Consider the following 23,813-nt stretch of genomic DNA (forward strand, 5'->3'; position numbering starts at 1 on the left):
ACTTTATTTTTTTATATAAATTTATTTTTTATTATTATTTTTTTTTTTTTTGGCTGCGTTGGGTCTTCGTTGCTGCACACGGGCTTTTCTCTGGTCGCGGCGAGCGGAGGCTACTCTTCGTTGCGCTGCACGGGCTTCTCATTGCGGTGGCTTCTCTTGTTGCGGAGCACGGGCTCTAGGCGCGTGGGCTTTAGTTGTGGCTTGTGGGCTCTAGAGCGCAGGCTCAGTAGTTGTGGTGCACGGGCTTAGTTGCTCTGCAGCATGTGGGCTTTTCCCAGACCAGGCCTCGAACCTGTGTCCCCTGCATTGGCAGGCGAATTCTTAACCACTGCACCACCAGGGAAGCCCCATAGTGTGTATATTTTAATCCCAAACACCTGATTTATCCCTTGCCCCACCCTTTCCCCTTTGGTAACCATAAGTTTGTTTTCTATGTCTGTGATTCTGTTTCTCTCTTGTAAATAAGTTTGTATCATTTTTTTAATTATTTAAAATTTTTTTTTATTTTTGGTTGCATCGGTTTTTAGTTGTGGCACGTGGGATCTTCATTGCTGCATGCAGGTTCTCCCTTGTGGCACGTGGGCTTCTCTCTAGTGTGGCATGTGGGTTTTCTCTCTCTAGTTGTGGCGTGCGGGCTCAGTAGTTGTGGCTCACAGGCTTAGTTGCCCCATGGCATGTGGGATCTTAGCTCCCTGACCAGGGATCGAACCCGCGTCTCCTGCATTGGAAGGCAGATTCTTTACCACTGGACCACCAGGGAAGTGCCTGTATCCTTTTCTTTTAGATTCCACATATAAGCGGTATCATATGATATTTATCTTTCTCTGTCTGACTTACTTCACTTAGAATGATAGTCTCTAAGTCCATCCATGTTGCTGCAAATGGCATTATTTCATTCTTTTTTATGGCTGAGTAATATTCAATTGTGTATCTGTGCCACATCTTCTTTATCCATTCATCTGTTGACGGACACTTGGATTGCTTCCATGTCTCGACTATTGTAAATAGTGCTGCTGTGAACATTGGCGTACAGGTATCTTTTTGACCCTTCCTCATTTCAGAAGGACTCCCTCTGGGGCTCTCCCACCTCAACCCCTCACTTGGAAGGCTCTTCAAAATTATGGTTTATATATGTATATAAAACTGAATCACTTTGCTGTACACCTGAAACTAACATAATATTGTAAATCAACTATAATTTTTTTTAAATATCATCTTTTGATCAGCGAGGTCATCTTGTGATTGGACCATCCCCTCGTCCACTTGTCCTCAACCCCAGGAGCGCTGGGCAGTGTCTGGTGTCGTTTGGGGGGTACCCCTGTCTTCTGGTGGATGGAGGCCAGGGATGCTGTTTGACGTCATAGAATGCACAAGACAGTCCCCCTACAGCAAAGAATGACCCAGCCCCAAATACCTGTGGTGCCGAGGCTGTTTTCTAAGCATGCATTCCATCTGTGGCTCTTAAAGTGCACCTGCGTCAGGGAACCCCAGCTCCTGTTGTGCTCATGAGGCTGAGTGAGCACGTCTGCTGGGAGACCGGGGCTGCTCTGCTACCCCAACACTTGACTTCTCATGGATGGGACTCGGCAGTCGGGGAGAGCCAGGCCCCTTGCCCAGCCCCTGCACCCAGGCCAGGAACCCGCTCCAACAGCGACAGCTTTAACACAGGTCACCAGGCAGCACCTGGGCCCGAGGCCCGCAGTGACACCCAGGCCTGTGTGACCACACTGTCAGGGCCATCGAGCAAGCCTGTGGGTGGTGATAATTTTGAGACACACCAAGCGTAGCACACACTGTGGATTGGCAGCCCTGAGGGTGGGCTTTGGGCCCACTTCCCGGCCCAGCTGCTGGGTGTCCTTCTCCCTCCCTCCCCACGCCTTGCCTCAGTGACACAAGGATCCAGTCCCTGAGCTCTCCAACTTTCCTCCCCTTCTCTCTCTCTCTCTCTCTCTCTTTTTTTAAAAAAATTAATTATTTTAATTGAAGCATAGTTGGTTTACAATGCTGTGTTAGTTTCTGGTGTATAGCAAAGTGATTCATATATATATATGTGTGTTTGTGTGTGCGTATGAATATATATTTAGATTCTTTTCCATTATAGATTATTACAAGATATTGAATATAGTTCACTGTGCTATACAGTAGGACCTTGTTGTTTATCTATTTTATATAAAAACAGTAGTGTGTATCTGTTAATCCCAAGCTTCTAATTTATCCCTTCCCCCCACCCCTTGACCCTGAAACAGGTGAAGCGAGAAATCTTAGTGGAAGTTCTGACCAAAAGAAAAACAGTGACCTCCAACGACAAACTCATCCTTCCCTATAGTCTCAGCGAGGTGAGTGCTGCCCTGGGCTTCTGTGAGGTGCCAGGCCCGAAAATATGAATACACAGGGCAGAAGGGGAGTCTTCAGGGACAGCTGGCATGGGTAGTGTTTTTCCTGCCCCTAAAGTGACAGCAGAGAACCCTGGCAACACTCTGGTTTTCATGTGAGCTCAGGTGTGGCACAAAGCAGCCTGTACAGCTCATAGGCCAGAGCCGGGGCCACGTGTGTGGTGTCTATGTCCAGCTGCTCAGCGGGCACGCTGGTTCTCACCAGCAGAGGATAGCCACCTGCGGCCCACAGGCCAAACTCAGCCCACTGCCTGCTTCTGTCAATAACGCTTTATTTTCATACAGCCACGCCCGTTCATTCACATGCTGCTCTCCTGCTGCAGCAGCAGAACTGGCCTGCAAAGCTGGTCCTATTGACTCACAGGCCCTTGCCCGAAAAACTTGCGACCGCAGGGCTTGAGCATGACCTTTACAACCATTGTGTGGGTCCCTAAATCCTGATAAGGCACCTCTCCCTGGCCTTTGCGCCAGCCTCGATGTTTTCTCTGTGATGTGTTTTTCGTGTGTTTTTACGCCTCTAGACTTATAGCTTGGGGAGCAGCAGGAAAGTACCTAGCCGCAGTGGGGGGTGAAGTGGGTACTGCAGACAGCTGGAGCCCCTGTGGGCAAAGGCACCCAGCCGTGGTACGTGAAAGGTGCCGCAGGTCACCTGAGCCTGCAGCACGGCTGCTCCCCAGAGGCGCCAAGCTGAGCAGAAAAAGACCACGTACAGGGCTGCGTCCTACACGGCTCCATTTCCACAAAACCAGAGGGACTCGTTCTAGATCTTGAGAGTAGGCCAAGTGAGTCTTGTCACAACTTAGATCTGAGAACATACAAAGAAGGAATTCCTTGTATGTAAATTAGACCCCAAAAAGCCTTTTTAAAAAGTGGTAAAGACCATCGCTGCTTTTAGGCACCCAGTGGTGGGGCCCATGGTGCTCCCAGAACCGCAAGGGACCTGGTTTTGAACCCAGCCCAGCCTCCTGGTTCGTTCTCCCATGGTGCCCTCCCTGAGCCTGCGTTCCCACCCCAGCAGTCCCCAGGGTGCTCTGAGGCCAGCCAGCCCATGAGAAAGACTTGGCCCAACCGCAGGCTGCCAGGTCAGGGCTTCACGCTTCACGCTTGGGTGGACCAGGGCATCCAAGCTGACGGGACAGCGTGCGAAGTGAGAAGGAGGCTTGTCAGATGAGTTGGGTGTTTCAAGTCACCACTTCAGTCTCCCCGCCTGTGCATACAGACCTCAGGGCCTGACCCGCCAAGGTGTGCCACCCACTCTGTACCCACAGGCCATCACCGCCCGCGACTCCATGGCCAAGTCACTATACAGCGCCCTGTTCGATTGGATCGTGCTGCGGATCAACCACGCCCTCCTCAACAAGAAGGACATGGAAGAGTCCGTCTCGGTGAGGACCACACCCCCTCGGCAGGCAACCCATGACGTCAGCTGCAGTTGGTCGGGCACAGGCCAGTTCTTCCCAGGGCAGGGCCAGGGAACCGACGGGATGCGATTCTCAGGGCCCAGCACAGAACGAAAACACAGGACTCCAGGCTTCCCCTGCAGGGGGTACCGGTTCAATCCCTGATCGAGGAACTAATATCTTGCATGCCGTGCAGCGTGGCCCAAAACAAAACAAAAACCAAAAATCAAAAAACCACAGGGCTCCTTGTTTAATATTACGGGTTCTAAGGCCCTCACCAGCAGACAGGCTGCTCCTGAGGGAGGGCCCACCAGTAATAACCATTCTCTCTGTCTCCCCAAGTGCTTGTCCATTGGGGTCCTCGACATCTTTGGGTTTGAAGACTTTGAGAGGAACAGTTTTGAACAGTTCTGCATCAACTACGCCAACGAGCAGCTCCAGTATTACTTCAACCAGCACATTTTCAAACTGGAGCAGGTAAGGACATATCATCTTATTCGCCCATCCCACCCAAGGAGGAAAAGAATGAGCCAGAACCGGGATCTCCCTTGGGACCTGGTCTGTCATCAAACCCGCCCCAGAATTTTTCTCTGCAAAAAAAAGGGAGAGTCTGGGAACATTCCCACCCAGCCCAGGATGAGGCAAACGGCAGGGATATTTGGAGCCACAGCTCAATTTTGTACCTTCTCTCTGCTCAGACATGAAAGTCCTTTTGGTGGGAGAGAAACTGAGTTGCCTTGTAAGGATTTGCTTCAGTCAACAACAAAGATATCCTGTCTTAACGCGTCTTCACACTGAGAAATAACCAGCCGTCTTTACCCAAGTATCATCCTTCCCATGACTGATTCTGATGGGGAAAGAAAACTGATGGGTTTATAGAGATGCTTAGCTAATTTTACTATTACGTCTCTTGGCGGAAAGTCACATTTCTCGCTTGAAATATGGCTGGTCCGCATTGAGTTGTGCAGGAAATGCAAAATACATAGCGGATTGCAAAGACATAGCTTGGGGGCAAAAAGGGAATGTAACATGCCTTGTTGGTAATTTTTTATGTCAATTATGTGTTGACATACATCATACACCTTGGGTATGTTGGGTTAAATTAAGTATATTGTTAAAGTTAACTTCACCTGTTTCTTTTCACATTTTTAAACATGGCTGTTAGAAGTTCGAAATGACATGGGTCTCTCACATTATATGACTATCAGACATTGCAGTTCCAGAGCAGGGGCCGCCCAAAGTTATTGGCACGTGGCCACGCTCATTTGTGGACATAGCATCTGTGGCTGCTTTCACGCTGCGACAGCAAAGCTGAGTCATCGTGTGGACACCATCTAACTTGTAAAGCCTAACATATTTACCATCTGGCCCTTTACAAAGAAAGCTTGCTGACCCCTGGCGGGGGTTACGTGTGATTTTCAGCACTTTGCTGTGATACGGTAAATCCCCTACATTATGAATGAGTTCCATTCCGAGGGCGCGTTTGTAAGTACAATTTGTTCGTTAAGTCCAACAAAGTTAGCCTAGGTATGCAACTAACACCATTGGCTATATAGTACTGTACTGTAAATAGGTTTATAATACTTTTCACACAAATAATACATAAAAAACAAACAAACAGGGCCTTCCCTGGCGGCGCAGTGGTTAAGAATCCACGTGCCAATGCAGGGGACACGGGTTCAAGCCCTGGTCTGGGAAGATCCCACATGCCACGGAGCAACTAAGCCTGTACGCCACGACTACCGAGCCTGTGCTCTGGAGCCCACGAGCCACAACTACTGAGCCCATGTGTCACAACTACTGAAGCCCGCGCGCCTAGAGCCCGTGCTCCGCAACAAGAGAAGCCACCACAATGAGAAGCCTGCGCACCGCACCGAAGAGTAGCCCCCGCTCATTGCAACTAGAGAAAGCCCGTGCACAGCAGCAAAGACCCAATGCAGCCAAAAATAAATAAATTAATTTAAAAAAAACAAACACAAAAAATAAAGAAAACATTTTTAATCTTACAGTACAGTACCTTGAAAAGTACAGTAGTACAGTACCACAGCTGGCATACAGAGGCTGGCATCGAGTGAACAGGAAAGAAGGGTTACTGACTGGAGGAGGGAGAGGAGGTGGGAGATGGTAGAGCTGAAGGATCGTCAGCAACAGGAGACGGAGGGCAAGCTGCACAACCACTTGTAGAGGATGCACGCATGTGACAATGTACGCCAGACACGTGAACTAACTTAAGTGATTGGACATGCAAATGCACGTTTGCATCTTTGCAAGTTCGCAACTTGAAGGTTCGTACGTAGGGGACCTACTGTAGATGTTTGACAATGTGCATTCCTGTGGCTAACTGTTCATTTATTGAATAATTTTATAGTTTTATTGTTATATTCCTATTGGTACATTAATGTGCATTCTATGTTATTTGCACATTTATATTTAAATATGTACAAGCATGCGTAAATAAAATGTTTTTTATATGACGTGTGCTACATAAGTATTAACATGTCCATGAGATGATGAACTTACCGGATACCCCTCGAACCCTGCAGGAGGAGTACCAGAGCGAAGGGATCTCGTGGCACAACATCGACTACACAGACAACGTTGGCTGCATACATCTGATCAGCAAGAAGCCCACCGGCCTCTTCTATCTCCTGGATGAAGAGAGCAAGTGAGTGTCCACGGCCCAGTGCGTCCGCAAACCCGGGCACCATTCCGGCTCTGCAGCCCCAGAGCCTCACCCCAAATCCATACCATCCCAAGAACTTCCAAGTTGCTCAGACTCATGCGGCCACAAATCCTGACCTCACGTTTGCAAAATACAGTACCATCCACCACAGAAATATTAACACTCGAGTTAGCTGTGAACTTGGAAACACACCCTCCTGGGAGTCCTCGGGCAAATATTGGGGGACCTGAATCTAGAAACTGGGCATGGGCTTGGTGCGTCCTTGCAAAGGGCAGGGCGTGGAATCGGGCCCAGATACGAGACTGTCTACCAAGCCTGCCGCCCCTCGTCCACAGGACACCATGAAGGCTGGAGAAGGTATTTTTAAGGTGCTTCATGCTTGGTCACCCAGCCAGAGCTCCTGAAATCGCAGACAGACTAAACCAACAGAAATGTATTCTCTCACAGTTCTGGAGACTAGAAGCCCAAAATCAGTATTGGTGGGCTGAAATCAAAGTGTGGGAAGGGCTACCCTCCCTCCAAAGGCTCTAGGGGAGGATGCTTCTTTGCATCTTCCAGCTTCTGGGGGTCCAGGTGTTCTTGGCTTGTGGCTGCATCACTCCAATCAATCTCTGCCTCTGTAGTCACATCATCTTCTCTCTTTCTGTCTCATCCCCTCTTATAAGGACTCCAGTCCTAGTAGATTGCCAACCCTAATGACCTCCCTTTTTTTTTTTTGGCCATACCACCACGCAGCTTGTGGGATCTTAGTTCCCCGACCAGGGGTTGAACCCCGGGCCCTCGGTAGTGAAAGCTCCGAGACCTAACCACTGGACTGCTAGGGAATTTCCCCCTGATGACCTCATCTTAACTTGATTACATCTAAGGTCACATTCACAGGTTCTGGGGGTCCAGATGGGGACAGTCTTTTTATCAACCACTTTATCAGGCCCCTTGTTTGCTGCTGAAGTCCCCTCAGGGCTGGTGTGAATCAGCTGTACCTCCTGTCTCAGACCAAGTCCCGTCCAGGACAGGACACATCCATCCTAGGCCGGGATCTGCGGAGAGAATGTTCAGACAAGGGAAGAGGCAGGGTGCTAGGAAGGGCTAAATCATCACTCCCAGGAAACTCCCAGAGCCGAATCTGGGGGAAGTGTGCAAGACAGGGCGGGGCGGAGCAGGATCGGATTTGTCTTTGTTGAAAATCTTGCTATTTTTAAAAAAAAAAAAAAAAAAAAAGAAAGTCTTGCTATTTTAGTTCATCATGGAGTTGGGGGAATGGGGGCAGGGGCGGAGAAGGCTTGAATTGAATTTTCTAAAATAGTGTGTTAAAATGTTATTTATTTCCACAACTGAGTGAATGGATCTCTCACACTCCACACCCTGGCCCTGGCAATGATGTGCCTTGTAGCTACAGAGAATCTCCTCCTCTGCCCCCCGTTAAGCCACGGAGCCAGGCATCAGGCATTTGGAGGCACGTCTTTCTGCCCGTGTTTTGCGGTGAGGCTGGGCAGAGGCTAGGGATGCCAAAGCTGGCTGTGGCATTTCCTTCCTGGGAGGCCAAAATAGCCAGGTACAACAGCTCCCTTATTCTGCCCCCAGCCCCCCTCCCTGCTTCATCCTGTTCTGCCGGCCCCTCCCTCTAACAGAGGAACACGGGCAAGACCCACTCCAAGACACAGCACCCAGGGGCAGATGGACCTGAGACCAGAAGTCACCCCGTCCTGGGATTATTCCAGGAGCTGCCCACGGCAGGCCCAGGTCCCAGTCTTGCCTGGACCGCACGTTCGCGTGAGCGCTGGGCTGCTCTGCCTGGTCCAAGTTTGCTCCGCAGCCCCAAGTGCATCACTTTGCTCACAGCCTCTTCAAGCCAGGTGGCAGGTTCCCGGCCCTCGGCCACGTGCTCAGCCTGCAGGAGCCCAAGCACCCGCCCACCTCATCCACGGAGGGCCCGCGACCTGCAACGCAGAGTGGGTGACCGGCCGCAGTTCCTGCAGTTAAAGGTCTTACATCCTCTTCCCAGCTTTCCCCACGCCACGAGCCAGACCCTGCTGGCCAAGTTCAAACAGCAGCATGAGGACAACAGATACTTCCTCGGCACCCCCGTCATGGAGCCGGCGTTCATCATTCAGCACTTCGCAGGGAAAGTGAAATATCAGATCAAGGTACGCAGCCATCCGCTGCCATCATCAGTCAAGTCACGCTCTGCCTGGGAGGCGGGAAGGGGACTGCGTGGGTACCCTGGAGGCCCCTTCCCTCTGGCACTTGCTCTGTCCCTCTTCTTTTTTTTTTTTCTTTTTAAACTTTTTTTTTTATACCTTTATTTATTTATTTTATTTTTGGCTGCATTGGGTCTTCGTTGCTGCACACAGGCTCTCTCTAGTTGAGGCGAGTGAGGGCTACTGTTCGTTGCCGTGTGCGAGCTTCTCATTGCGGTGGCTTCTCTTGTTGCGGAGCATGGGCTCTAGGCGCACAGGTTTCAGTAGTGGCGGCTCGTGGGCTCTAGAGCGCAGGCTCAGTAGTTGTGGCACACGGGCTTAGTTGCTCCGCGGCATGTGGAGTTTTCCTGGACCAGGGCTCGAACCCGTGTCCCCTGCATTGGCAGGCGGATTCTTAACCCCTGCGCCACCAGGGAAGCCCCGTCCCTCCTCTTTATTGCTCTTGCTGGGCGAAGTTCCAGGGCTCTCGGACCCAGTGTCAAACCCCTGGCTCTACTGTCGAGGGCTCCACGGCAGGAGCCACGTCTCTGTTGTTGAGATGCACTGCCCACTAGTCCTTCCCATGCTGGCCCCTAGGGCCTCGGCCAGCACTGGCAAGGGACCACCCGCCTCCATCATCCCTCCTGCCACCCCCCACCAGGACTTCCGGGAGAAGAATATGGACTACATGCGGCCGGACATAGTGGCCCTCCTGCGGGGCAGCGACAGCTCCTACGTTCGGGAGCTCATCGGCATGGACCCCGTGGCCGTGTTCCGCTGGGCGGTGCTCCGGGCTGCCATCCAGGCCATGGCCGTGCTCCGGGAGGCCGGGCGCCTGCGGGCCGAGAGGGCTGAAAAGGCTGCAGGTAGGAGGGTCCCCACAGGTCACTGTTGAGAAGAGGACACTCATAGTCCATTGCAAAGAGTAAATTTTCATTTCATTTCGCACATTCCCAAGGTTGTACAACCAGCACTTCTATCTGGCTCCCCAAACTCTTTTTTTTTTCTTTTCTATTATAGTTTATTGCAAGATATTGAATATAGTTCCCAGTGCTATACAGTAGGACTTTGTTGTTTATTTTATATATAATAGTTTGTATCTGCTAATCCCAAACTCCTAATTTATCCCTCCTGCCACCCTTTTCCTTTGGTAACCATAAGTTTGTTTTCTATGTCTATGAGTCTGTTTAGTAAATAAGTTCATTTGTACTATTTTTCAGATGCAACATATAAGTGATAGCATATAAAATTTGTCTTTCTCTGTCTGACTCACTTCATTTAGTATGATAATTTCTAGGTCCATCCATGTTCTTCAAATGGCATTGTTTCATTCTTTTTATGGCTGAGTAATATTCCATTGTGTAAATATACCACATCTTCTTTATCCATTCATCTGTTGATGGACATTTAGGTTGCTTTCATGCCTTGGCTGTTGTAAATTAGCTCCCAAGGTCTTTTATCGTCCCAAACGGAAAGTCTGTAGCGGGGTGTATAATTTAACCTCATCCGCACAAGGCAGGAAGGTGTGTCACCACTTTTCTGTGAGGATAACCTGAGGCCCAGAAGAGCTGAGTGGCTCCCCCAGGGTCACTCAGCTCGAGATACCAACCACGGCATTTTAGGAAGGGTGTCTATTAAAGGAGGACCAAAAGGTTAAAGCCTTTATGAGAAGTAGGAAATAGATGATGCTGTTTTGTGGGGAATGGAACATTTCACAGTTCCCCGTTCTGCCCAAATTTGAGTGTCAGGCCCTTTTTTTTTTTTTTTTTTAAACGGGCTCAAGTCAGGATCACAGCCTCCATGGAAAAGTTACAAAGCCCTTCAGCTACAAGCGACCCCCACCCCCCAAACTTCATCTGCTCTGTGTCCCCAGCAGGTCTGGGCAGCTCTGGTGCCCGAGGTCACCTGGGAGAGCTGCAGAGAGGAGCCAGCACCCCATCGGAAAAACTGTACCGGTGAGCGAGACCTTGATTTATCCCAAGTGAAGCCAGTAGTCAGCGGCATTGTTTAAAATGGCGCCAGAAACCCGACACTCTGAACCCAGGTCGGGGTTGACCAGAATAAGGAACACAGCAGCCGCTTGAACAAGAAAGACCCAGAAGTAACGGCATCTGGTGGCCGCATTTCTGCGAGGCAGGCCTCGTGCATCATCTGCCTTAGGGGGATGTGGGCGGCTCAGTTTACAAAGGAGCTTTTCATGGCCGGTCATGACCGTTGGCGGGTGGGGCCCAAGGGCTGCTGGTCTCACAGAGCAACAAGCTTGATTTAAGAGCACTTCCGCCCTTAGCCTGCCTGGGGTGTCCCGAAAGCCAATCAGCTAAGTTCCTTCACTCTCAGTCAGAAACACAGATGCACCGTTGCTTATAAGGGTGTCTTGTGGCCACCTAGCAATGGCCAAGGGTCCTCCACGTACCCCAGTTGCTACTGAGTGTAAAAGTGAGCAGGCTTGTGCTTCCAGGATTAAAAAAGGCTACACTGGACAGACATCTGAGGCCATGACAAAGCCAGGGGAGGGACCCTTCTGGCAGCCTGAGAGAGGCAGGCTACATTGAGAAGGGACCACTTGGGCCAGACAAGGCAGGCAGGGTGTGCTAGCCGTGGGGGCAGCATGTGCAAAGGCCCTGGGGCAGCTGAGTCCCCAACCTCTTTCTCAAGACTCAACAAATTCCCCAGGAGCGAGTCACTAAATTTCAAAACATGAAAAAGTCATTTTATTTTTGAACACTTTATAATAAAAACTCCCTCAGGAGATTCACAAACGCATATGTGTGCAGGTAGAGCTAGCACCTAGGTAAGTGGCCCCATGTCGTTTGTCTGAAAGCAGCGTGTCATTTTCCTGCTTTTAAAAAGGTGCATTTTTAAATCAGCTTTTTCACCCAAAAGGAGGCAAGAGAAAAAAAAATAAACCACGTCCCAGTATTTGAAAGTGGCCCCTGACCCACTTGGTCTCCCCAGGGCCTGGCCCCCGGGGCTGCGAATCCTGCCCCAAGAGCGCATTTAGTTTATACAGATTCTCCCTTTCAGCTGCTCAATGCTAGATTTCTCATTTGACGGCTCTGAGGAGTTCGATATTAACGCTTTTGAGGACATCATTGCTTTCTATGAAAGCAAGAAGTAAGTAGAAGCAAGGGCCTTCGAACCCAAGACCAGGGAGGCACGCCCAGAGGAGCCGTCACCCGAGGTGCTCAGCGCAGTATCCAGAGCAAGAGGGGGATCGGCGAGCCGAGGGGCGCTCTCGCCAGCTTTGGCCACGTCAGGGGGGTGTGGGCTGGAGCCAAGGGCCTCGTTGTCATCAGGAGCTCTGGCCGCTGCACTGACCGCTCAGGGTGTGGAGGTGAAACGTGACCCCTCTGTTGTCTTTGCTCTGTGCCTCCCTGGAGGGTGAGGGAGCAGAGGTAAGTGTGGCCATTCCGGCCCTGGGCATGGTGCATGGAACACAGACAGGGGGCTGCCGATCGGGGTCTTCCCAGGCCAACTGCTCAGAGCTTCAACATGTATTTAAAATAACTGGAACGACGAATTTTTACAAAAGAGAGAAGGTCCCAGCTCATCCTGCAGCCATCACCACCTCATTTCTAGAAGTTCTATCCAAAACATTTGTCATCTAGACGTTTTTCGCGAGCATTCAGTTTTTGTCTCTAAGCCATTCTCATTCTCACACCTAAAATGTATGCTCAGCCCTGAACCCACGGCAACTGAACAATAGAAAGCTAATAAGGTTGAATTTTGGGGGGTAAGGATCTTCAGGTAGGGTTTCTCACCCTTGGCACTCTGCTGGGTCACCCTGTGGTAGGGCCATCCTGTGCACTGCAAGGAATTGAGAGGCATCCCTGGCCTCCACCCTCCAGATGCCGGTAGCGCCCCCTCCCCCAGTCAGGACAGCCAAGCATGGGGGATGGGGGGCAGGGGGCGGCATCGCCCCAGGTTGATAATCCGTGTGTGAATTCCAATTTGTTCTTCCCAAGGCATTTCTTGAAGCCCACAAGGAGGCAGCCCACAGAACCATCAGGAGAAACCAATCTGCTGCTTCCCACAGAGACCTCCCCGGTCTTCTGTTTTCAGTAGCCCCTTGATACTTTTTACAGACTCCAAAAGGCTCTTAAACGTGAGGCCTTTTCCAGCGATCCGAGATGCCATGTTGCAAACTCTGTTCAGCCGGAAGTGGCCCCAGCCCCCTGCCTCCCGGGAGGGCGGAGCCTCCTTGGGGTGGGCTGCTGCTCCCGGCTGAAGCCCTCCTCTTGGTGCAGGAGGGAGTGGCGGCAGCGTTCAGGCTTCCCCCAGCTGCATGTTTTGGCTCCAGTGGCCTGAGGACGGTCCCGACCGTGCCAGGGACCCTGAGGTGGCGGGCCCGCTGCTCTAACTTGGTCTTCTCTCTATCACTGCACCCCTCCCCCCCACCCAGCGATTTGCATGACCAAATCATCAAGACCATCAAAGGATTGCCCTGGCAGGGTGACGACCCCCGTAGGCTTCTCCAGTCCCTCAGTCGGCTCCAGAAACCCCGCACCTTCATCCTGTGAGTCCCCCCTGAGGCTGTGGGCACCCCCCGCTCCCCCACAAGTGCAACGACCGCCTCCCCGCCCGGGCCCGGCCCACGTGGGCTTCCTGTAACACTGAATCAGCTGCTCTAAACGCTGCGCTGTCTTGTGGTTCCGTTCTCACACCAGCCGTTGCTAAGTGGTCCTCGTAATACTCCCTCCCTGGTGTCTGCACTGTGACCCAAATCCTTGCCAGCTCCCCAGTGCCCAGCACAGCTTCACAGGAATGCTCCCCCACGAAGCATCTGATTTTCTGCCCCCAAATGTGCAGAGCAAGGCTTGCTTCCCCTCGCCCCACCCCCGCCTTTGCCACCGTGAGCTTATAAAGAAGCCATCAGAAGCAGGGTGTGCAATTTTGCGGGCCTCCACGCATCCCGTGACCCTGCTTTGGGGGCGTGACGTGATACAAAGGGCCAGAAACCACACAGACTAGGTTTGGACCTTCCACTAACTCACTGCATGACCTGAGCGCTCTGAGCATTTGGCCTGTGTCTGCAAAGCAGGGGTGATGATTTTCGTACCCACATACCAGGTGGGCAGCAGCCTCAACCAATGGGCACAAGCAACCGCTCGGGGCTCAGGCCAGCAGAGAGCAAAGCTTGTGCCTTCCGCGCAGCCTGTTTGCAAAGTCATTTTTATTATGCCTTATTCCACCCCACCGGGGTTAACATGAAACCTGACACACAGAGAACCTCACAGCCGAGCATCTTGCAAATCTGTGGGGAACCATTTCCTCAGTGGGTCTTAAAAACAGGCCAAGCTGCAATTTTTTTTTAAATCTTTCTCTCCTCTGCAAGATTCCATAAAGTGTCTAAGAGGGTAGGGGTCATCCCCCCTCCCTCGGCCAAAAGATCAGCTTTCATTTTTAACCTTCTGCCAGTTCGAGTCCAAAGGCTCCCCTACCCAGGCCCCATCTCAGTTCTTTGCGAGATAGACCCCTGCCCTGCTGCCGGGGCGGGGGCGGAAGGGTCTCTGCGGACCGGTTTGATGTTCGCCAACGTGTAGCAAATAGAGCTGGGACACCTGGTAGGCGTCAGAGCCTCGCGGGATCCCCCGAAGCCCCATGTGAGGCATCCCACCATCGTCCCGTGAGATCCCAGCTCCCCCATAGCCAGCCCTGTGCTCTGCCCTGTAGATGACCAGCCGCCCCTTCTGCTCCCAGACCAAGTGGCCCCCAGACCAGGTGCTCCTGCCACCCCAGGGGCAGCCGCTGGCCCAGTGAGGCCGGTGTGCACAGTCACAGGAGCGACAGTCCCCCACACATGTGCAGGGGAGCCCACCAGGTCCCCGGCGAGGCGGCGGCCTCGTTGCACTTGTGCCTCTGGACTCTCTTCCTCTCTCTGTTCTCACTCCATCTAACCCGCAAGGTGTGGCTTGCTGAACTAACCCAGATCCAGACATCGTGTTCCTTCTGTTCACAAAACCATTTTTAATATTTTGACAGGAAAAGTAAAGGTATCAAACAAAAGCAGATCATTCCAAAGGTAAACACGTGCGACACCGTCTGACACTGCCTTGCAAGCGCCTGGTTCAAGTTTTTCTGGAAAACTGGGGCGGGGGGGGGGGGCGGGAGGTGACTTTTAACTTCTCAAACTTCTTTGATTCCTTCCCTTTCCTATCATCTCCCCCTTCCCCTCTAGAAAACAGTGTCTCCTGTTGAAATGATACAGAGGTGTCTTTGTTTGGGTTTCCTAGAGGCAGGGCCTGTGATGGGGATCTCTGCACAAGTGGTGTTTAAGGGGGAGCTCCCAGGAGAAACCCGAAGCCGGGGGAGAGAGGGGGAAGCAGTCTGGGCAGGGTCAGGACTGAGCCAGGAGGTGGGCTCAGCCTGATCCCCCGGGGAGCCCAGGAGTGTTTACCACAGAGCTTATCTCGCCGAGAGGCGATGGGACCCTTCTGTCATATCCCCACATCAGGGGTCTTTAGCTGCAAGCCACCTCCAGAGGGTGGGATGGCTGCAGCACCTCGTGGGCATCCAGGGAGAGGAGGCCCTTCAGCCAGGGTGGTCCTGTCAGGAAGGGGGCAGCTGTGCACCGCTGGCAGCCAAGACCCCAGCAGCCAGCCTTGGGTCAAGTGCACCCGGACGCTCTGTCTAGTCTCTACGTACAGCGTGCAGACGGAGAGTATAAGGCAACCCCTCAGTCTGGCCAACAGGTGGGACAGCGCTAGTCCCCCTCGTCAGCGACAGTAAGGGTTGGCCCGTGAGGGAGGGCTGGCCGGATGAGCGCACGTGGAAACACGGGGTGCTTGGCATTCCTTGAGCTGCGAGGAAGGAAGCCAGCACTCTGTAGCTCTTGGCCTCTGGGCACTCGGGCCACAAGAGGCTGTAACCAGCCCGCCCGGAGGCAGCGCCATCCACAGGACACAGCCCAGGTTCAGTCCCCCTGTCACCGCCACCAGGCCCACCTGCCCCCACCCTGTCTCTGACAGCACAACCCCAAGACTGAGCCTCAGAGCTGCCACCTGGGAGGGGCATTGTTGTGGCTCCGGGGACGTCCGAGAGGTCTCCCAGTGCCCGCTGGGGCTTTGGGAGGGCAGGCCGGACCCTGTGTTTCTATCCTAGAACCTGCTGGACTCCAAATCCCTGAAACTCATCATCAGCATGACCCTGCACGACCGCACCACCAAGTCCCTGCTGCACCTGCACAAGAAGAAGAAGCCGCCCAGCATCAGCGCCCAGTTCCAGGTAGGTGGCCGGAGGTGGGCAGGAGGTGGTGCTGAACTCAGCCTGACGCTCACGTGGCTGGGTCAAAACAAACCCAACACAGGCAGCCTACTGTTATCCCGGGGGCTCCTGACCTCGTCACAGCTTGGCATTTGGGGTTGGGTCATCCTCCATGGTGGGGGCCGTCCTATGAGTTGTGGGACGCTCAGCAGCATCGCTAGCCTCCACCCACCAGATACCAGCAGCGCTGTCCAGTCACGACAACCAAGAAGTCTCCAGATCTTGCCAAATTCCCCTGGGGTAACAGAATCACCCTTGGTTGAGAACCACCAAGTTAAAAGAGTCATGAATCAGCATGTGAGTTGACGTGACCACCAAACTGTGTCCTTAGGTCATGTTTCCCTTTTTTTACCTGGTTGCCAGGAAGCTCAGGGACACTTTCTTTCTTTTTTTCAGTGGGGTCCAATGGCCGCTGGCCCTTTTTTTTTCTTTTTTTTTTAATTACCCCATGTAGGAACTACCACAAATCCTTTTTGGAAGCAGCAGGCCAGAGACTAAAGCCACTGCATCCATGGTCCCTTCTGAGGCTGACCCGTGTTTTAAATCCCAGAGTCTATCTGGTTCCACCACCTTCCCCGCACTGAGACAGAAGCAGGAGGGCCCTGCGAAGATGGTGGCTCTCAGCCATGGGGACCCCTCAGCTCCCTTGGGGGCTCCCCGGGGTAGCACAGCCTCTGGTCAGAATGTCACGCTGCAACCTCCCATGTCCTACATTAGCACGGATGCCCCGCTGCCGATACAGGCAGGTGACCTGGCTCCCCTCCCACCGAGGAGTGTGTCCTTGGGGGTCCCAGCTCAGCACCTTCCCCCTCTCTCCCCAGACATCCCTTAATAAGCTCCTGGAGGCACTGGGGAAGGCAGAGCCCTTCTTCATCCGCTGCATCCGCTCCAACGCCGAGAAGGTGAGGGGCTCCCACGTCTCGGGGGCGGTGAAAGGCAAGCCGAGGTCTGGTGGCTCGGCAAGGGGTGTTCCTGTTGTGGGGGGCGCGGTGCTGGGAGCAGGGAGGGTTGGTCAGGAGAGTCCTCAGGGAAGCAAGTGTCCACACAGGTTTCGGGAACTGTAGACGTGTGCTGTAGCCGGGGGTAGAGGGGGTCAGCAGGAGGCAGCAAGGGCAACCTGGTGACCAGGCAATAATAGAGACGTCCTCTGGAACATGGCGGGGCTCCAGAGAAAGTCTGTCCGAAGAGGGACAGGTCGGGGGTGCTCTTCAGATATATCCCAAAGGCAATCAGTGCAGAGAATGTGCTGGAAGGGAGAGACTGAAGTCAGGCAACAGAGCCTGCCGCTCATCCTGAACTTTCTGGAAAGACAGAGCACCAGTGGGAGCCAACAGTGGCGGGCTCAGCCCTTGCAGCCAGGCTTCCTTCTCCCCAGGGGTCCACCGGCCACTCCATCCCCTCAGGGACTTTGCTGGAGGCCATTTGGGACCTGGGCTCCCTCCCAGGCACAAACCGATCTCTGAGCAAGTGCCTCTTGGCAACTCTGTTCACCCACGCTCTCTGTCTCCACTCTTCCTGTTTCCCTGCCTCTCCCCTGCTCCTGGGACGCTCTGCTAACGTCCAGAGCCCAGCTTGGCCCTGCCAGGTGCCACGGCTTTCCGTCCCCAGGCGAGGACCTGGACTCACTCTGTCTCCCCTCCCTTCCCATTCCTGGTCCCCCAGTGGCATCTCAGAGAGTTCTGTCCCCCTTCCCCACCTTCCACCAGCAGCAGAATGAGGCCTGTCTTCTCCACCCATTCGGATTTTGCCTCAGCTTTGGGCAACTCGGGAAACGCTCCATCCGCACCTGCTTTGGACATGGGCCATGGCTGCAGATCATTCTTTGCTGTAGGGGGCGCTATGCTATGCTTTTTAGTGTACTAAGTAGAATCCCTTGTCTCCAAGAGCCCACCACATACCAGAAGCCCCCCCCCAACCCAATCATGACATCCCTCCCCTCATGCCATTCCCTCCCCTCCATCCACTTAAAATAACCCCCACCAGCATGGAGTCCAGGCCCCTGAGCTCTGGGCTGGAAGCTCACTGATCCAGCCTTATTTCAGCCCCTCCTCCCCCTGCCCCCCACCCCTCCATCAGCAAGCGTCTCTCTGCATCCCTGTCCACCCCTTGGCTTCCCCTTCCTCCTTCGGGCCTCCACCCAGCTGCTCCCTGCCCACCCCCCCCCGCCTGTCCTCTACTCAGCCCTCAGGACTCAGCCCAGGGTCCCTTCTCCTGTGACACCTCCCATGGGGGGCCCAGCAGTGTGTTCTGTCTGCCGAATCCCCACTACTCACCCTGATACGTGGCACAGGGTATGAGTTTAACAGGTTTGGAAAGGGGCCTTTAGGAAATAACTCTTTGCAGCAAATTCTCTTGAGTGAGGCAGTGAGAAGTGGCATCTGTCTCCCAGACAACAGGGAATAGAGCAGATCAGATGGCCAAGTTTTCTAGAAGAGATGAATGCCTTAGGCATCACTGCTGAGTGGCCCCATGTCTTTATTCCCAAAAAAACGTCTGGAGCAAGGAAAAAAAAAAAAAACAGATCCTGCAGGTGCCCGCGCCTGCCAGGCTGGGGACATTCCCAGATCAGCCCCAGCCCACGGGTGTGCCCTGACTGCATCCGTATCTGGAGTCCCGAGGGATGGCAGTCACGTGGGAATAGACACCTCTTCCCAGGGATCCTGTCCCCAGCCACCTACAGGCATCTGCCCTGATTGCTCAATCCTGTTTCAGAAAGAGCTGTGTTTCGATGATGAGCTGGTGCTGCAGCAGCTGCGCTACACAGGCATGCTGGAGACCGTGCGGATCCGGAGGTCGGGCTACAGCGCCAAGTACACGTTCCAGGTAGGATGCTCTCGTGCACATGCATGGCTGCCTGGGATACTAGCCACCTCCAGAAAGAGCGCGTCTATGAGCATGAGCCTGGCAGGTTACTTTCCATTAGGGTTTCTTCACGCTGGCTGGCACTGTTGGCATTTGTACCAGATCATTCTTTTCTCATGGTCGGGGACATAGTTCCTCGCAAGAGGTGTGTTAAACCAAGTGGGGAAGAGGGAACTGTACAAGCAGATCCCTGTGCAGCTCTGCCCTTTATTGAGCATCTTCTGTAATACACACTTTTATACCCAGCTCTTTTATTCTGTCAATCAGCAGCAAGGGGGCCCTGCTTCCTAAACTGAGGCCCAAGGAGGTGATGACTTCAGAGATGACTCCCTGGGCTTTCTAGAAACACAGAAGATCACCAGTAACCTCAAATTGGTGAAGACCAAATTAAAGCAGTTTCTCAACCACGTCACCGTTGACACTTGGGGCTGGGTCATTCTCTGTGGTGAGGGCCGCCCTGTGCACCATTGGGTGTTGAGCAGCATCCCTGGCCTCCACCCGCAAGATGCCAGGAACACTATTCCCCTGAGTTCTGACAACCCAAGATGTCTCCATGTATCACTGAATGTCCCCAGGGGTCCACATGGCCCAGGTTGAGAACCCCTGGCTCATGCTGGGAGCTGGCAGCAGCTGTGTGGTGCTCGAGTGAGCACTGGGCCTGAAACCAGAGGTGGCAGCACCTGGTCCCCGTTCAGGCTTTACCCGTATGGCCTCAGGGACATGGCTTCATTGTGGCATGCCTCCCTTTTTCATCCACAGAATGGGAATATCATCTTTCTGATCCTACATAAATAGGAAAGGCAAATTACCGAAAAGGGAGAAAATGCTGGTGTGTCTCATTAATGCCTTTGCTCTTAAAAATTTGGCGTAATTGTTTACTTAAAAAGGGCATACCTTGGGACTTCCCTGGTGGTGCAGTGGTTAGGATGCTGTGCTTCCACTGCAGGAGGCACAGGTTCTATCCCTGGTTGGGGAACTAAGATCCCGCATGCCGTGCAATGAGGCCAGAAAAGCGAGGGCAGTGTGGGGACATGCCTCCAGCTACACTTCAGCCTTCTAATGAGCCAGACTGTGGGCCCCCCAAGAGCAGCTCCATCTCCTGGCTGCCCCCCAACAACGCCAGCACCCAGCAGGTCCTCAGTGGTCACTCACTGACTGACTGAAAGATCGGTGCTCTGTGTCTGCGACAGTCTTTCTTAAGCTTTAGACTGTTTCAGAAAGTTCAAGATTTTAGCTTTGTCAGTACTGTTCACATCAAACCAAGTTTTGCCTTCAGAAACTCGGCTTGACCAGGGAATTGCTGGAGCCCTGTCTTCTTGTCGGGTGGCAGAAACACTAACGCAGATTTTCCTTTCTCGGCCAAAATCACCCAGGATTTCACGGAGCAGTTCCAGGTACTGTTGCCCAAGAATGCCCAGCCCTGCAGGGAGGTTATCTCTGCCCTGCTGGAGAAGATGGACATAGACAAGAGGAGCTACCAAATCGGCAAGACCAAGGTCAGTGTTTGCACCCCTCAGGGTGGCTGCAAACTGTACCCCACCCTCTGCTACACACAGGGTCCTCCCATGGCCCAAGCCACTCACTGAAAAATAAGGGGCTCTGCTGAGGAAGTGCGTTTCTTGGGGCCCAGCATGTTATTTCTTCCTGGAAGGCAGAGGGGCAGACCTAAGGTGTGGGGCTCAGGCATCAGACCATCACACCATAGCACAGGATGTTCAGGAACCAGTCAGTAACCTTTGTAATGTCTGGCAGCTCCCCAACAGCGCTCTACCAGATGTGACAAGTCTCCTCACAGTGCCCCAACGAGTTAATCATATAGAATTACCATGTGGCCCAGCAATTCCGCTCCTAGGTATCAACCCAAAAGAACTGACAATAGGTGTGCAAACAAATCCTTGTACATGTATGTTCATAGTGGCACTAGTCACTTGCCAAAAGGTAGAAATAATTCATGTATCCATCAACAGATGATAGATAAACAAAACGTGGGCCATTCACTTAGTGGAGTATTATTCAGCCCTGATACACGCTTACGTGGATGAACCTTGAAAACGTCATGCTGAGTGAAAGAAGTCAGACACAAAAGGCCACAGATTGTGTGATCTCATTAATATGAAATGTCCAGAACATGTAAATCCATAGAGACAGAAGGCAGATTAGTGGTTGCCAGGGGCTGGGGGAGGGGGGTTAGGAAATGACTGCTGATGGGCACGGAGTTTCCCTTTGGGGTGATGGGAATGTTTCAGAGCTAGATCCAGGTGATGGCTGCACAATATTGTGAATGTACTAAATGCCACTGAATTGTTCACTTTAAATGGGTAATTTTATGTTCTGGGAATTCTATCTCAATATTTTAAAAAAAAACTCCCCTTGGTCAGGTCAGTCAGCACACCAGCTTGGTCTCACGTAATCCCGGGGTGGGCTGAGCAGACCTGTCGAGTACAGGGGTTCTGGAGGCCATGTTGACCCCTCCTGTGCCCACTCCCTGCTAGGTTTTCCTGAAGGAGACGGAGCGGCAGGCCCTGCAGGAGACACTGCACCGGGAGGTCGTGCGGAAGATCCTGCTCCTGCAGAGCTGGTTCCGGATGGTGCTGGAGCGCAGGCACTTCCTACAGATGAGGCGGGCGGCCGTCACCATCCAGGTCCCGAGGGGGCCCATGGGGCCGGGGGCGGGGGCGGCCGAGGTCTCGCCCTCCCAGCCCCTGAATGCCCCCTCCACTCTCAGGCCTGCTGGCGGTCCTACCGCGTCCGCCGGGCACTGGAGAGGACACAGGCAGCAGTGTACCTCCAGGCCGCGTGGAGGGGCTACCGGCAGCGGGCAGCCTACCAGCTCCAGAGACAGACCATCATCCGCCTGCAGAGCCTCTGCCGGGGGCACCTGCAGCGCAGGAGGTGAGCAGAATGGGACCAAGCCCCCCGCCCCCCCGCCCCCCAGAACATTCCACTCACCGAAGGGCTGCCTGAGACACCGTCTGGCCAGTGGAGCTGTCTGGACACAGGGAGGCTGAGGAGGGGCTGGCAGGCATCTAGCCATCTGGGCACACAGGACCCCAGAGGGACGCTCCAGGGCTGGTAGGTGGCACCTACTGGCAAAACCCCAGGTCACCACTGGCGGTACTCAGTCTCTGCCAGGGACCCCCGCACCACCACTGCACCTGCCCACCCCAGGCAGGTTGGCAGAGCACCTGGATTCAGAGCTGGAGGGTTCAGGCCACCAGGACCAGCCATCAGGGGGCTCCCCTCACCCCCGCTCACACACGAAGCCTGGGAATCCACCAGGACAGGGACCCCCAAAGGAATTCAGAGGGTTCTGAACAGATCCCTCCCACAACAGACCTGATAAAGGTTCCCCTGAACCAGCCAGGCAGAGGTGGCCATGACAACAAGAGGCCATTCCGTGTCTCCCCCTTCCCTGACTGAGGAGGTTCTGCCTTTCCAGAAGCATCTCTGAGGGCCAGGGTCTCGCCACATGCCACCTGGCCCCCCACCCCTGCACCTGCAGGTAGAAAAGGGGTCCCCAACGCCCTGGGTGGATTTGTTCCTGAAAGCACCCCCTTCACTTTCCCCCCACCAGCTTCAGCCAGATGGTGGCAGAGAAGCAGAAGGCTGCAGAGAAGGAGAGGGAAGCCCAGCGAGCCGCCAAACAGGAAACAGCAGAGACCGGGCCGGGCTGGGCAGCTGGGCAGGAGCCCTCGCAGGGCCCAGAACCATCCAAGGACGGCGAGCATTTGGAGCTGGAGCCCGAGGCGTGGCCCAGTGACGGGTCCCCCGGGGAGAGCTCCCAACCGGAGAAGGCGCCCCCAGCCCAGAAAAACGCAGCCGAAAGTCACGAGAAAGTGCCCAGCAGCCGGGAAAAGCGCGAGTCACGCCGGCAGAGGGGGCTGGAGCACGTGAAGCTCCAGAACAAGCACATCCAGTCCTGTAAGGAAGAGCACGCCCTCAGAGAACCTTCTAGAAGGGCCGTCCCAGAGCCACAAGAGAGCCTCGCAGAAGACAGAAAGGAGGACAGAGAAGATGAAAGCCCTCGGGACGCGAGGACGGACACAGGGCTGGCTCCTCCTGAAAAGCAGCCCGAGGAGCCCCTGCAGCCCACGCCGGGCAGCCTGGTCTCAGCTGAAGCCCAGGGCGGGAGCCCCAGGCCCGGCCACGTGGAACGACCCACCAGCCTGGCCCTGGACAGCAGGGTCGGCGTGCCGGCCCCCGGTGCCACCCCGGAGACTCCCAAGGACAAGAGCAAGCTGGGGGTTGGCCCGAGGGCCCAGGACAGGCCCGAGAGCCCAGGAGGCTCCACCCAGATTCAGCGGTACAGGGACCCAGACGCCGAGCGGCTGGCCAGCGCCGTGGAGCTGTGGCGGGGCAAGAAGCTGATGACCGCTGGCCCCAGCACCGTGCTGAGCCAGTCCCTGGACCTCAGCGAGCGGCACCGGGCCGAGGCGGTCGCCCTCACGCCCACAAAGTAAGCCCTGTACCCTCGTTTCTCCAAGGGCTGGGGTGGGCGGGCAGGGTCGGGGGTTACATAGCCAAAGCCTGGAGCAGGACCGGGGCAGCGCCACGCATCCCAGAAACGCGTGAGGCTCTGTGCCTGAGAGCTGACACCAGGTGGGTGGGAGCCCCAAGGAAGAAGGGCCCAGGGAGTGGGGAAAGGCTCGGGGAAGACGAGGCACCTTCCGGGGACCCTGAAGCCCCTGTCCAAATGAGCCCAGTTCACACAGAAAGCCTCCAGCCTTGTGGAAAGTGGTCCCTTGGGTTGAGGTCCCCCCCCTCCCCAGCCTGCCTGGACCTCAGTTTCCTCATCAACAGTGGGACTGATTACACGCACCCAGAGGCTGAAAGAGCAGCTCTCGACACACTTGGACCCAGTTGGCTAAATATCGGTGACTCCGAATCACCAGCCCCTTGTCCCAGAGGGCTGCCTGTCCAAAGGAATAAAGAGATGGAGGAAGATGCAGGCCTTTTGCTAGGACAGGCTTTCTCAGCCTTGGCACAGTGGACCCCTGGGGCCGTCTCGATCTCTGTGGTGGGGGCCGTCCTGGGC

General features: G+C 54.1%; 1 protein-coding gene across 11 annotated transcripts in view; it reads left to right on the forward strand.

Moving 5' to 3' along the window:
* The window catches only part of MYO9B (myosin IXB), an 89,571-nt gene that overhangs the window by 52,939 nt on the left and 12,819 nt on the right, over positions 1–23,813 (forward strand). For 5 of the 11 annotated variants that reach the window (XM_060144672.1, XM_060144675.1, XM_060144680.1 and 2 more), the window contains exons 8-23: positions 2,247–2,336; positions 3,662–3,778; positions 4,136–4,270; positions 6,337–6,458; positions 8,479–8,620; positions 9,315–9,519; positions 10,527–10,608; positions 13,056–13,169; positions 14,636–14,675; positions 15,755–15,877; positions 16,738–16,818; positions 18,629–18,739; positions 20,152–20,274; positions 21,271–21,420; positions 21,504–21,670; positions 22,353–23,234. In XM_060144672.1, the coding sequence (XP_060000655.1) occupies positions 2,247–2,336; positions 3,662–3,778; positions 4,136–4,270; positions 6,337–6,458; positions 8,479–8,620; positions 9,315–9,519; positions 10,527–10,608; positions 13,056–13,169; positions 14,636–14,675; positions 15,755–15,877; positions 16,738–16,818; positions 18,629–18,739; positions 20,152–20,274; positions 21,271–21,420; positions 21,504–21,670; positions 22,353–23,234 (2,684 nt within the window). Of the gene's footprint in view, positions 1–2,246; positions 2,337–3,661; positions 3,779–4,135; positions 4,271–6,336; positions 6,459–8,478; positions 8,621–9,314; positions 9,520–10,526; positions 10,609–11,677; positions 11,768–13,055; positions 13,170–14,635; positions 14,676–15,754; positions 15,878–16,737; positions 16,819–18,628; positions 18,740–20,151; positions 20,275–21,270; positions 21,421–21,503; positions 21,671–22,352; positions 23,235–23,813 lie in introns of all 11 variants that reach the window. The other 6 variants (XM_060144673.1, XM_060144677.1, XM_060144678.1 and 3 more) reach the window with 5 other exon arrangements.

This window comes from Lagenorhynchus albirostris, chromosome 3 (assembly GCF_949774975.1).
Source record: "Lagenorhynchus albirostris chromosome 3, mLagAlb1.1, whole genome shotgun sequence".
Classification (NCBI taxonomy): domain Eukaryota; kingdom Metazoa; phylum Chordata; class Mammalia; order Artiodactyla; family Delphinidae; genus Lagenorhynchus; species Lagenorhynchus albirostris.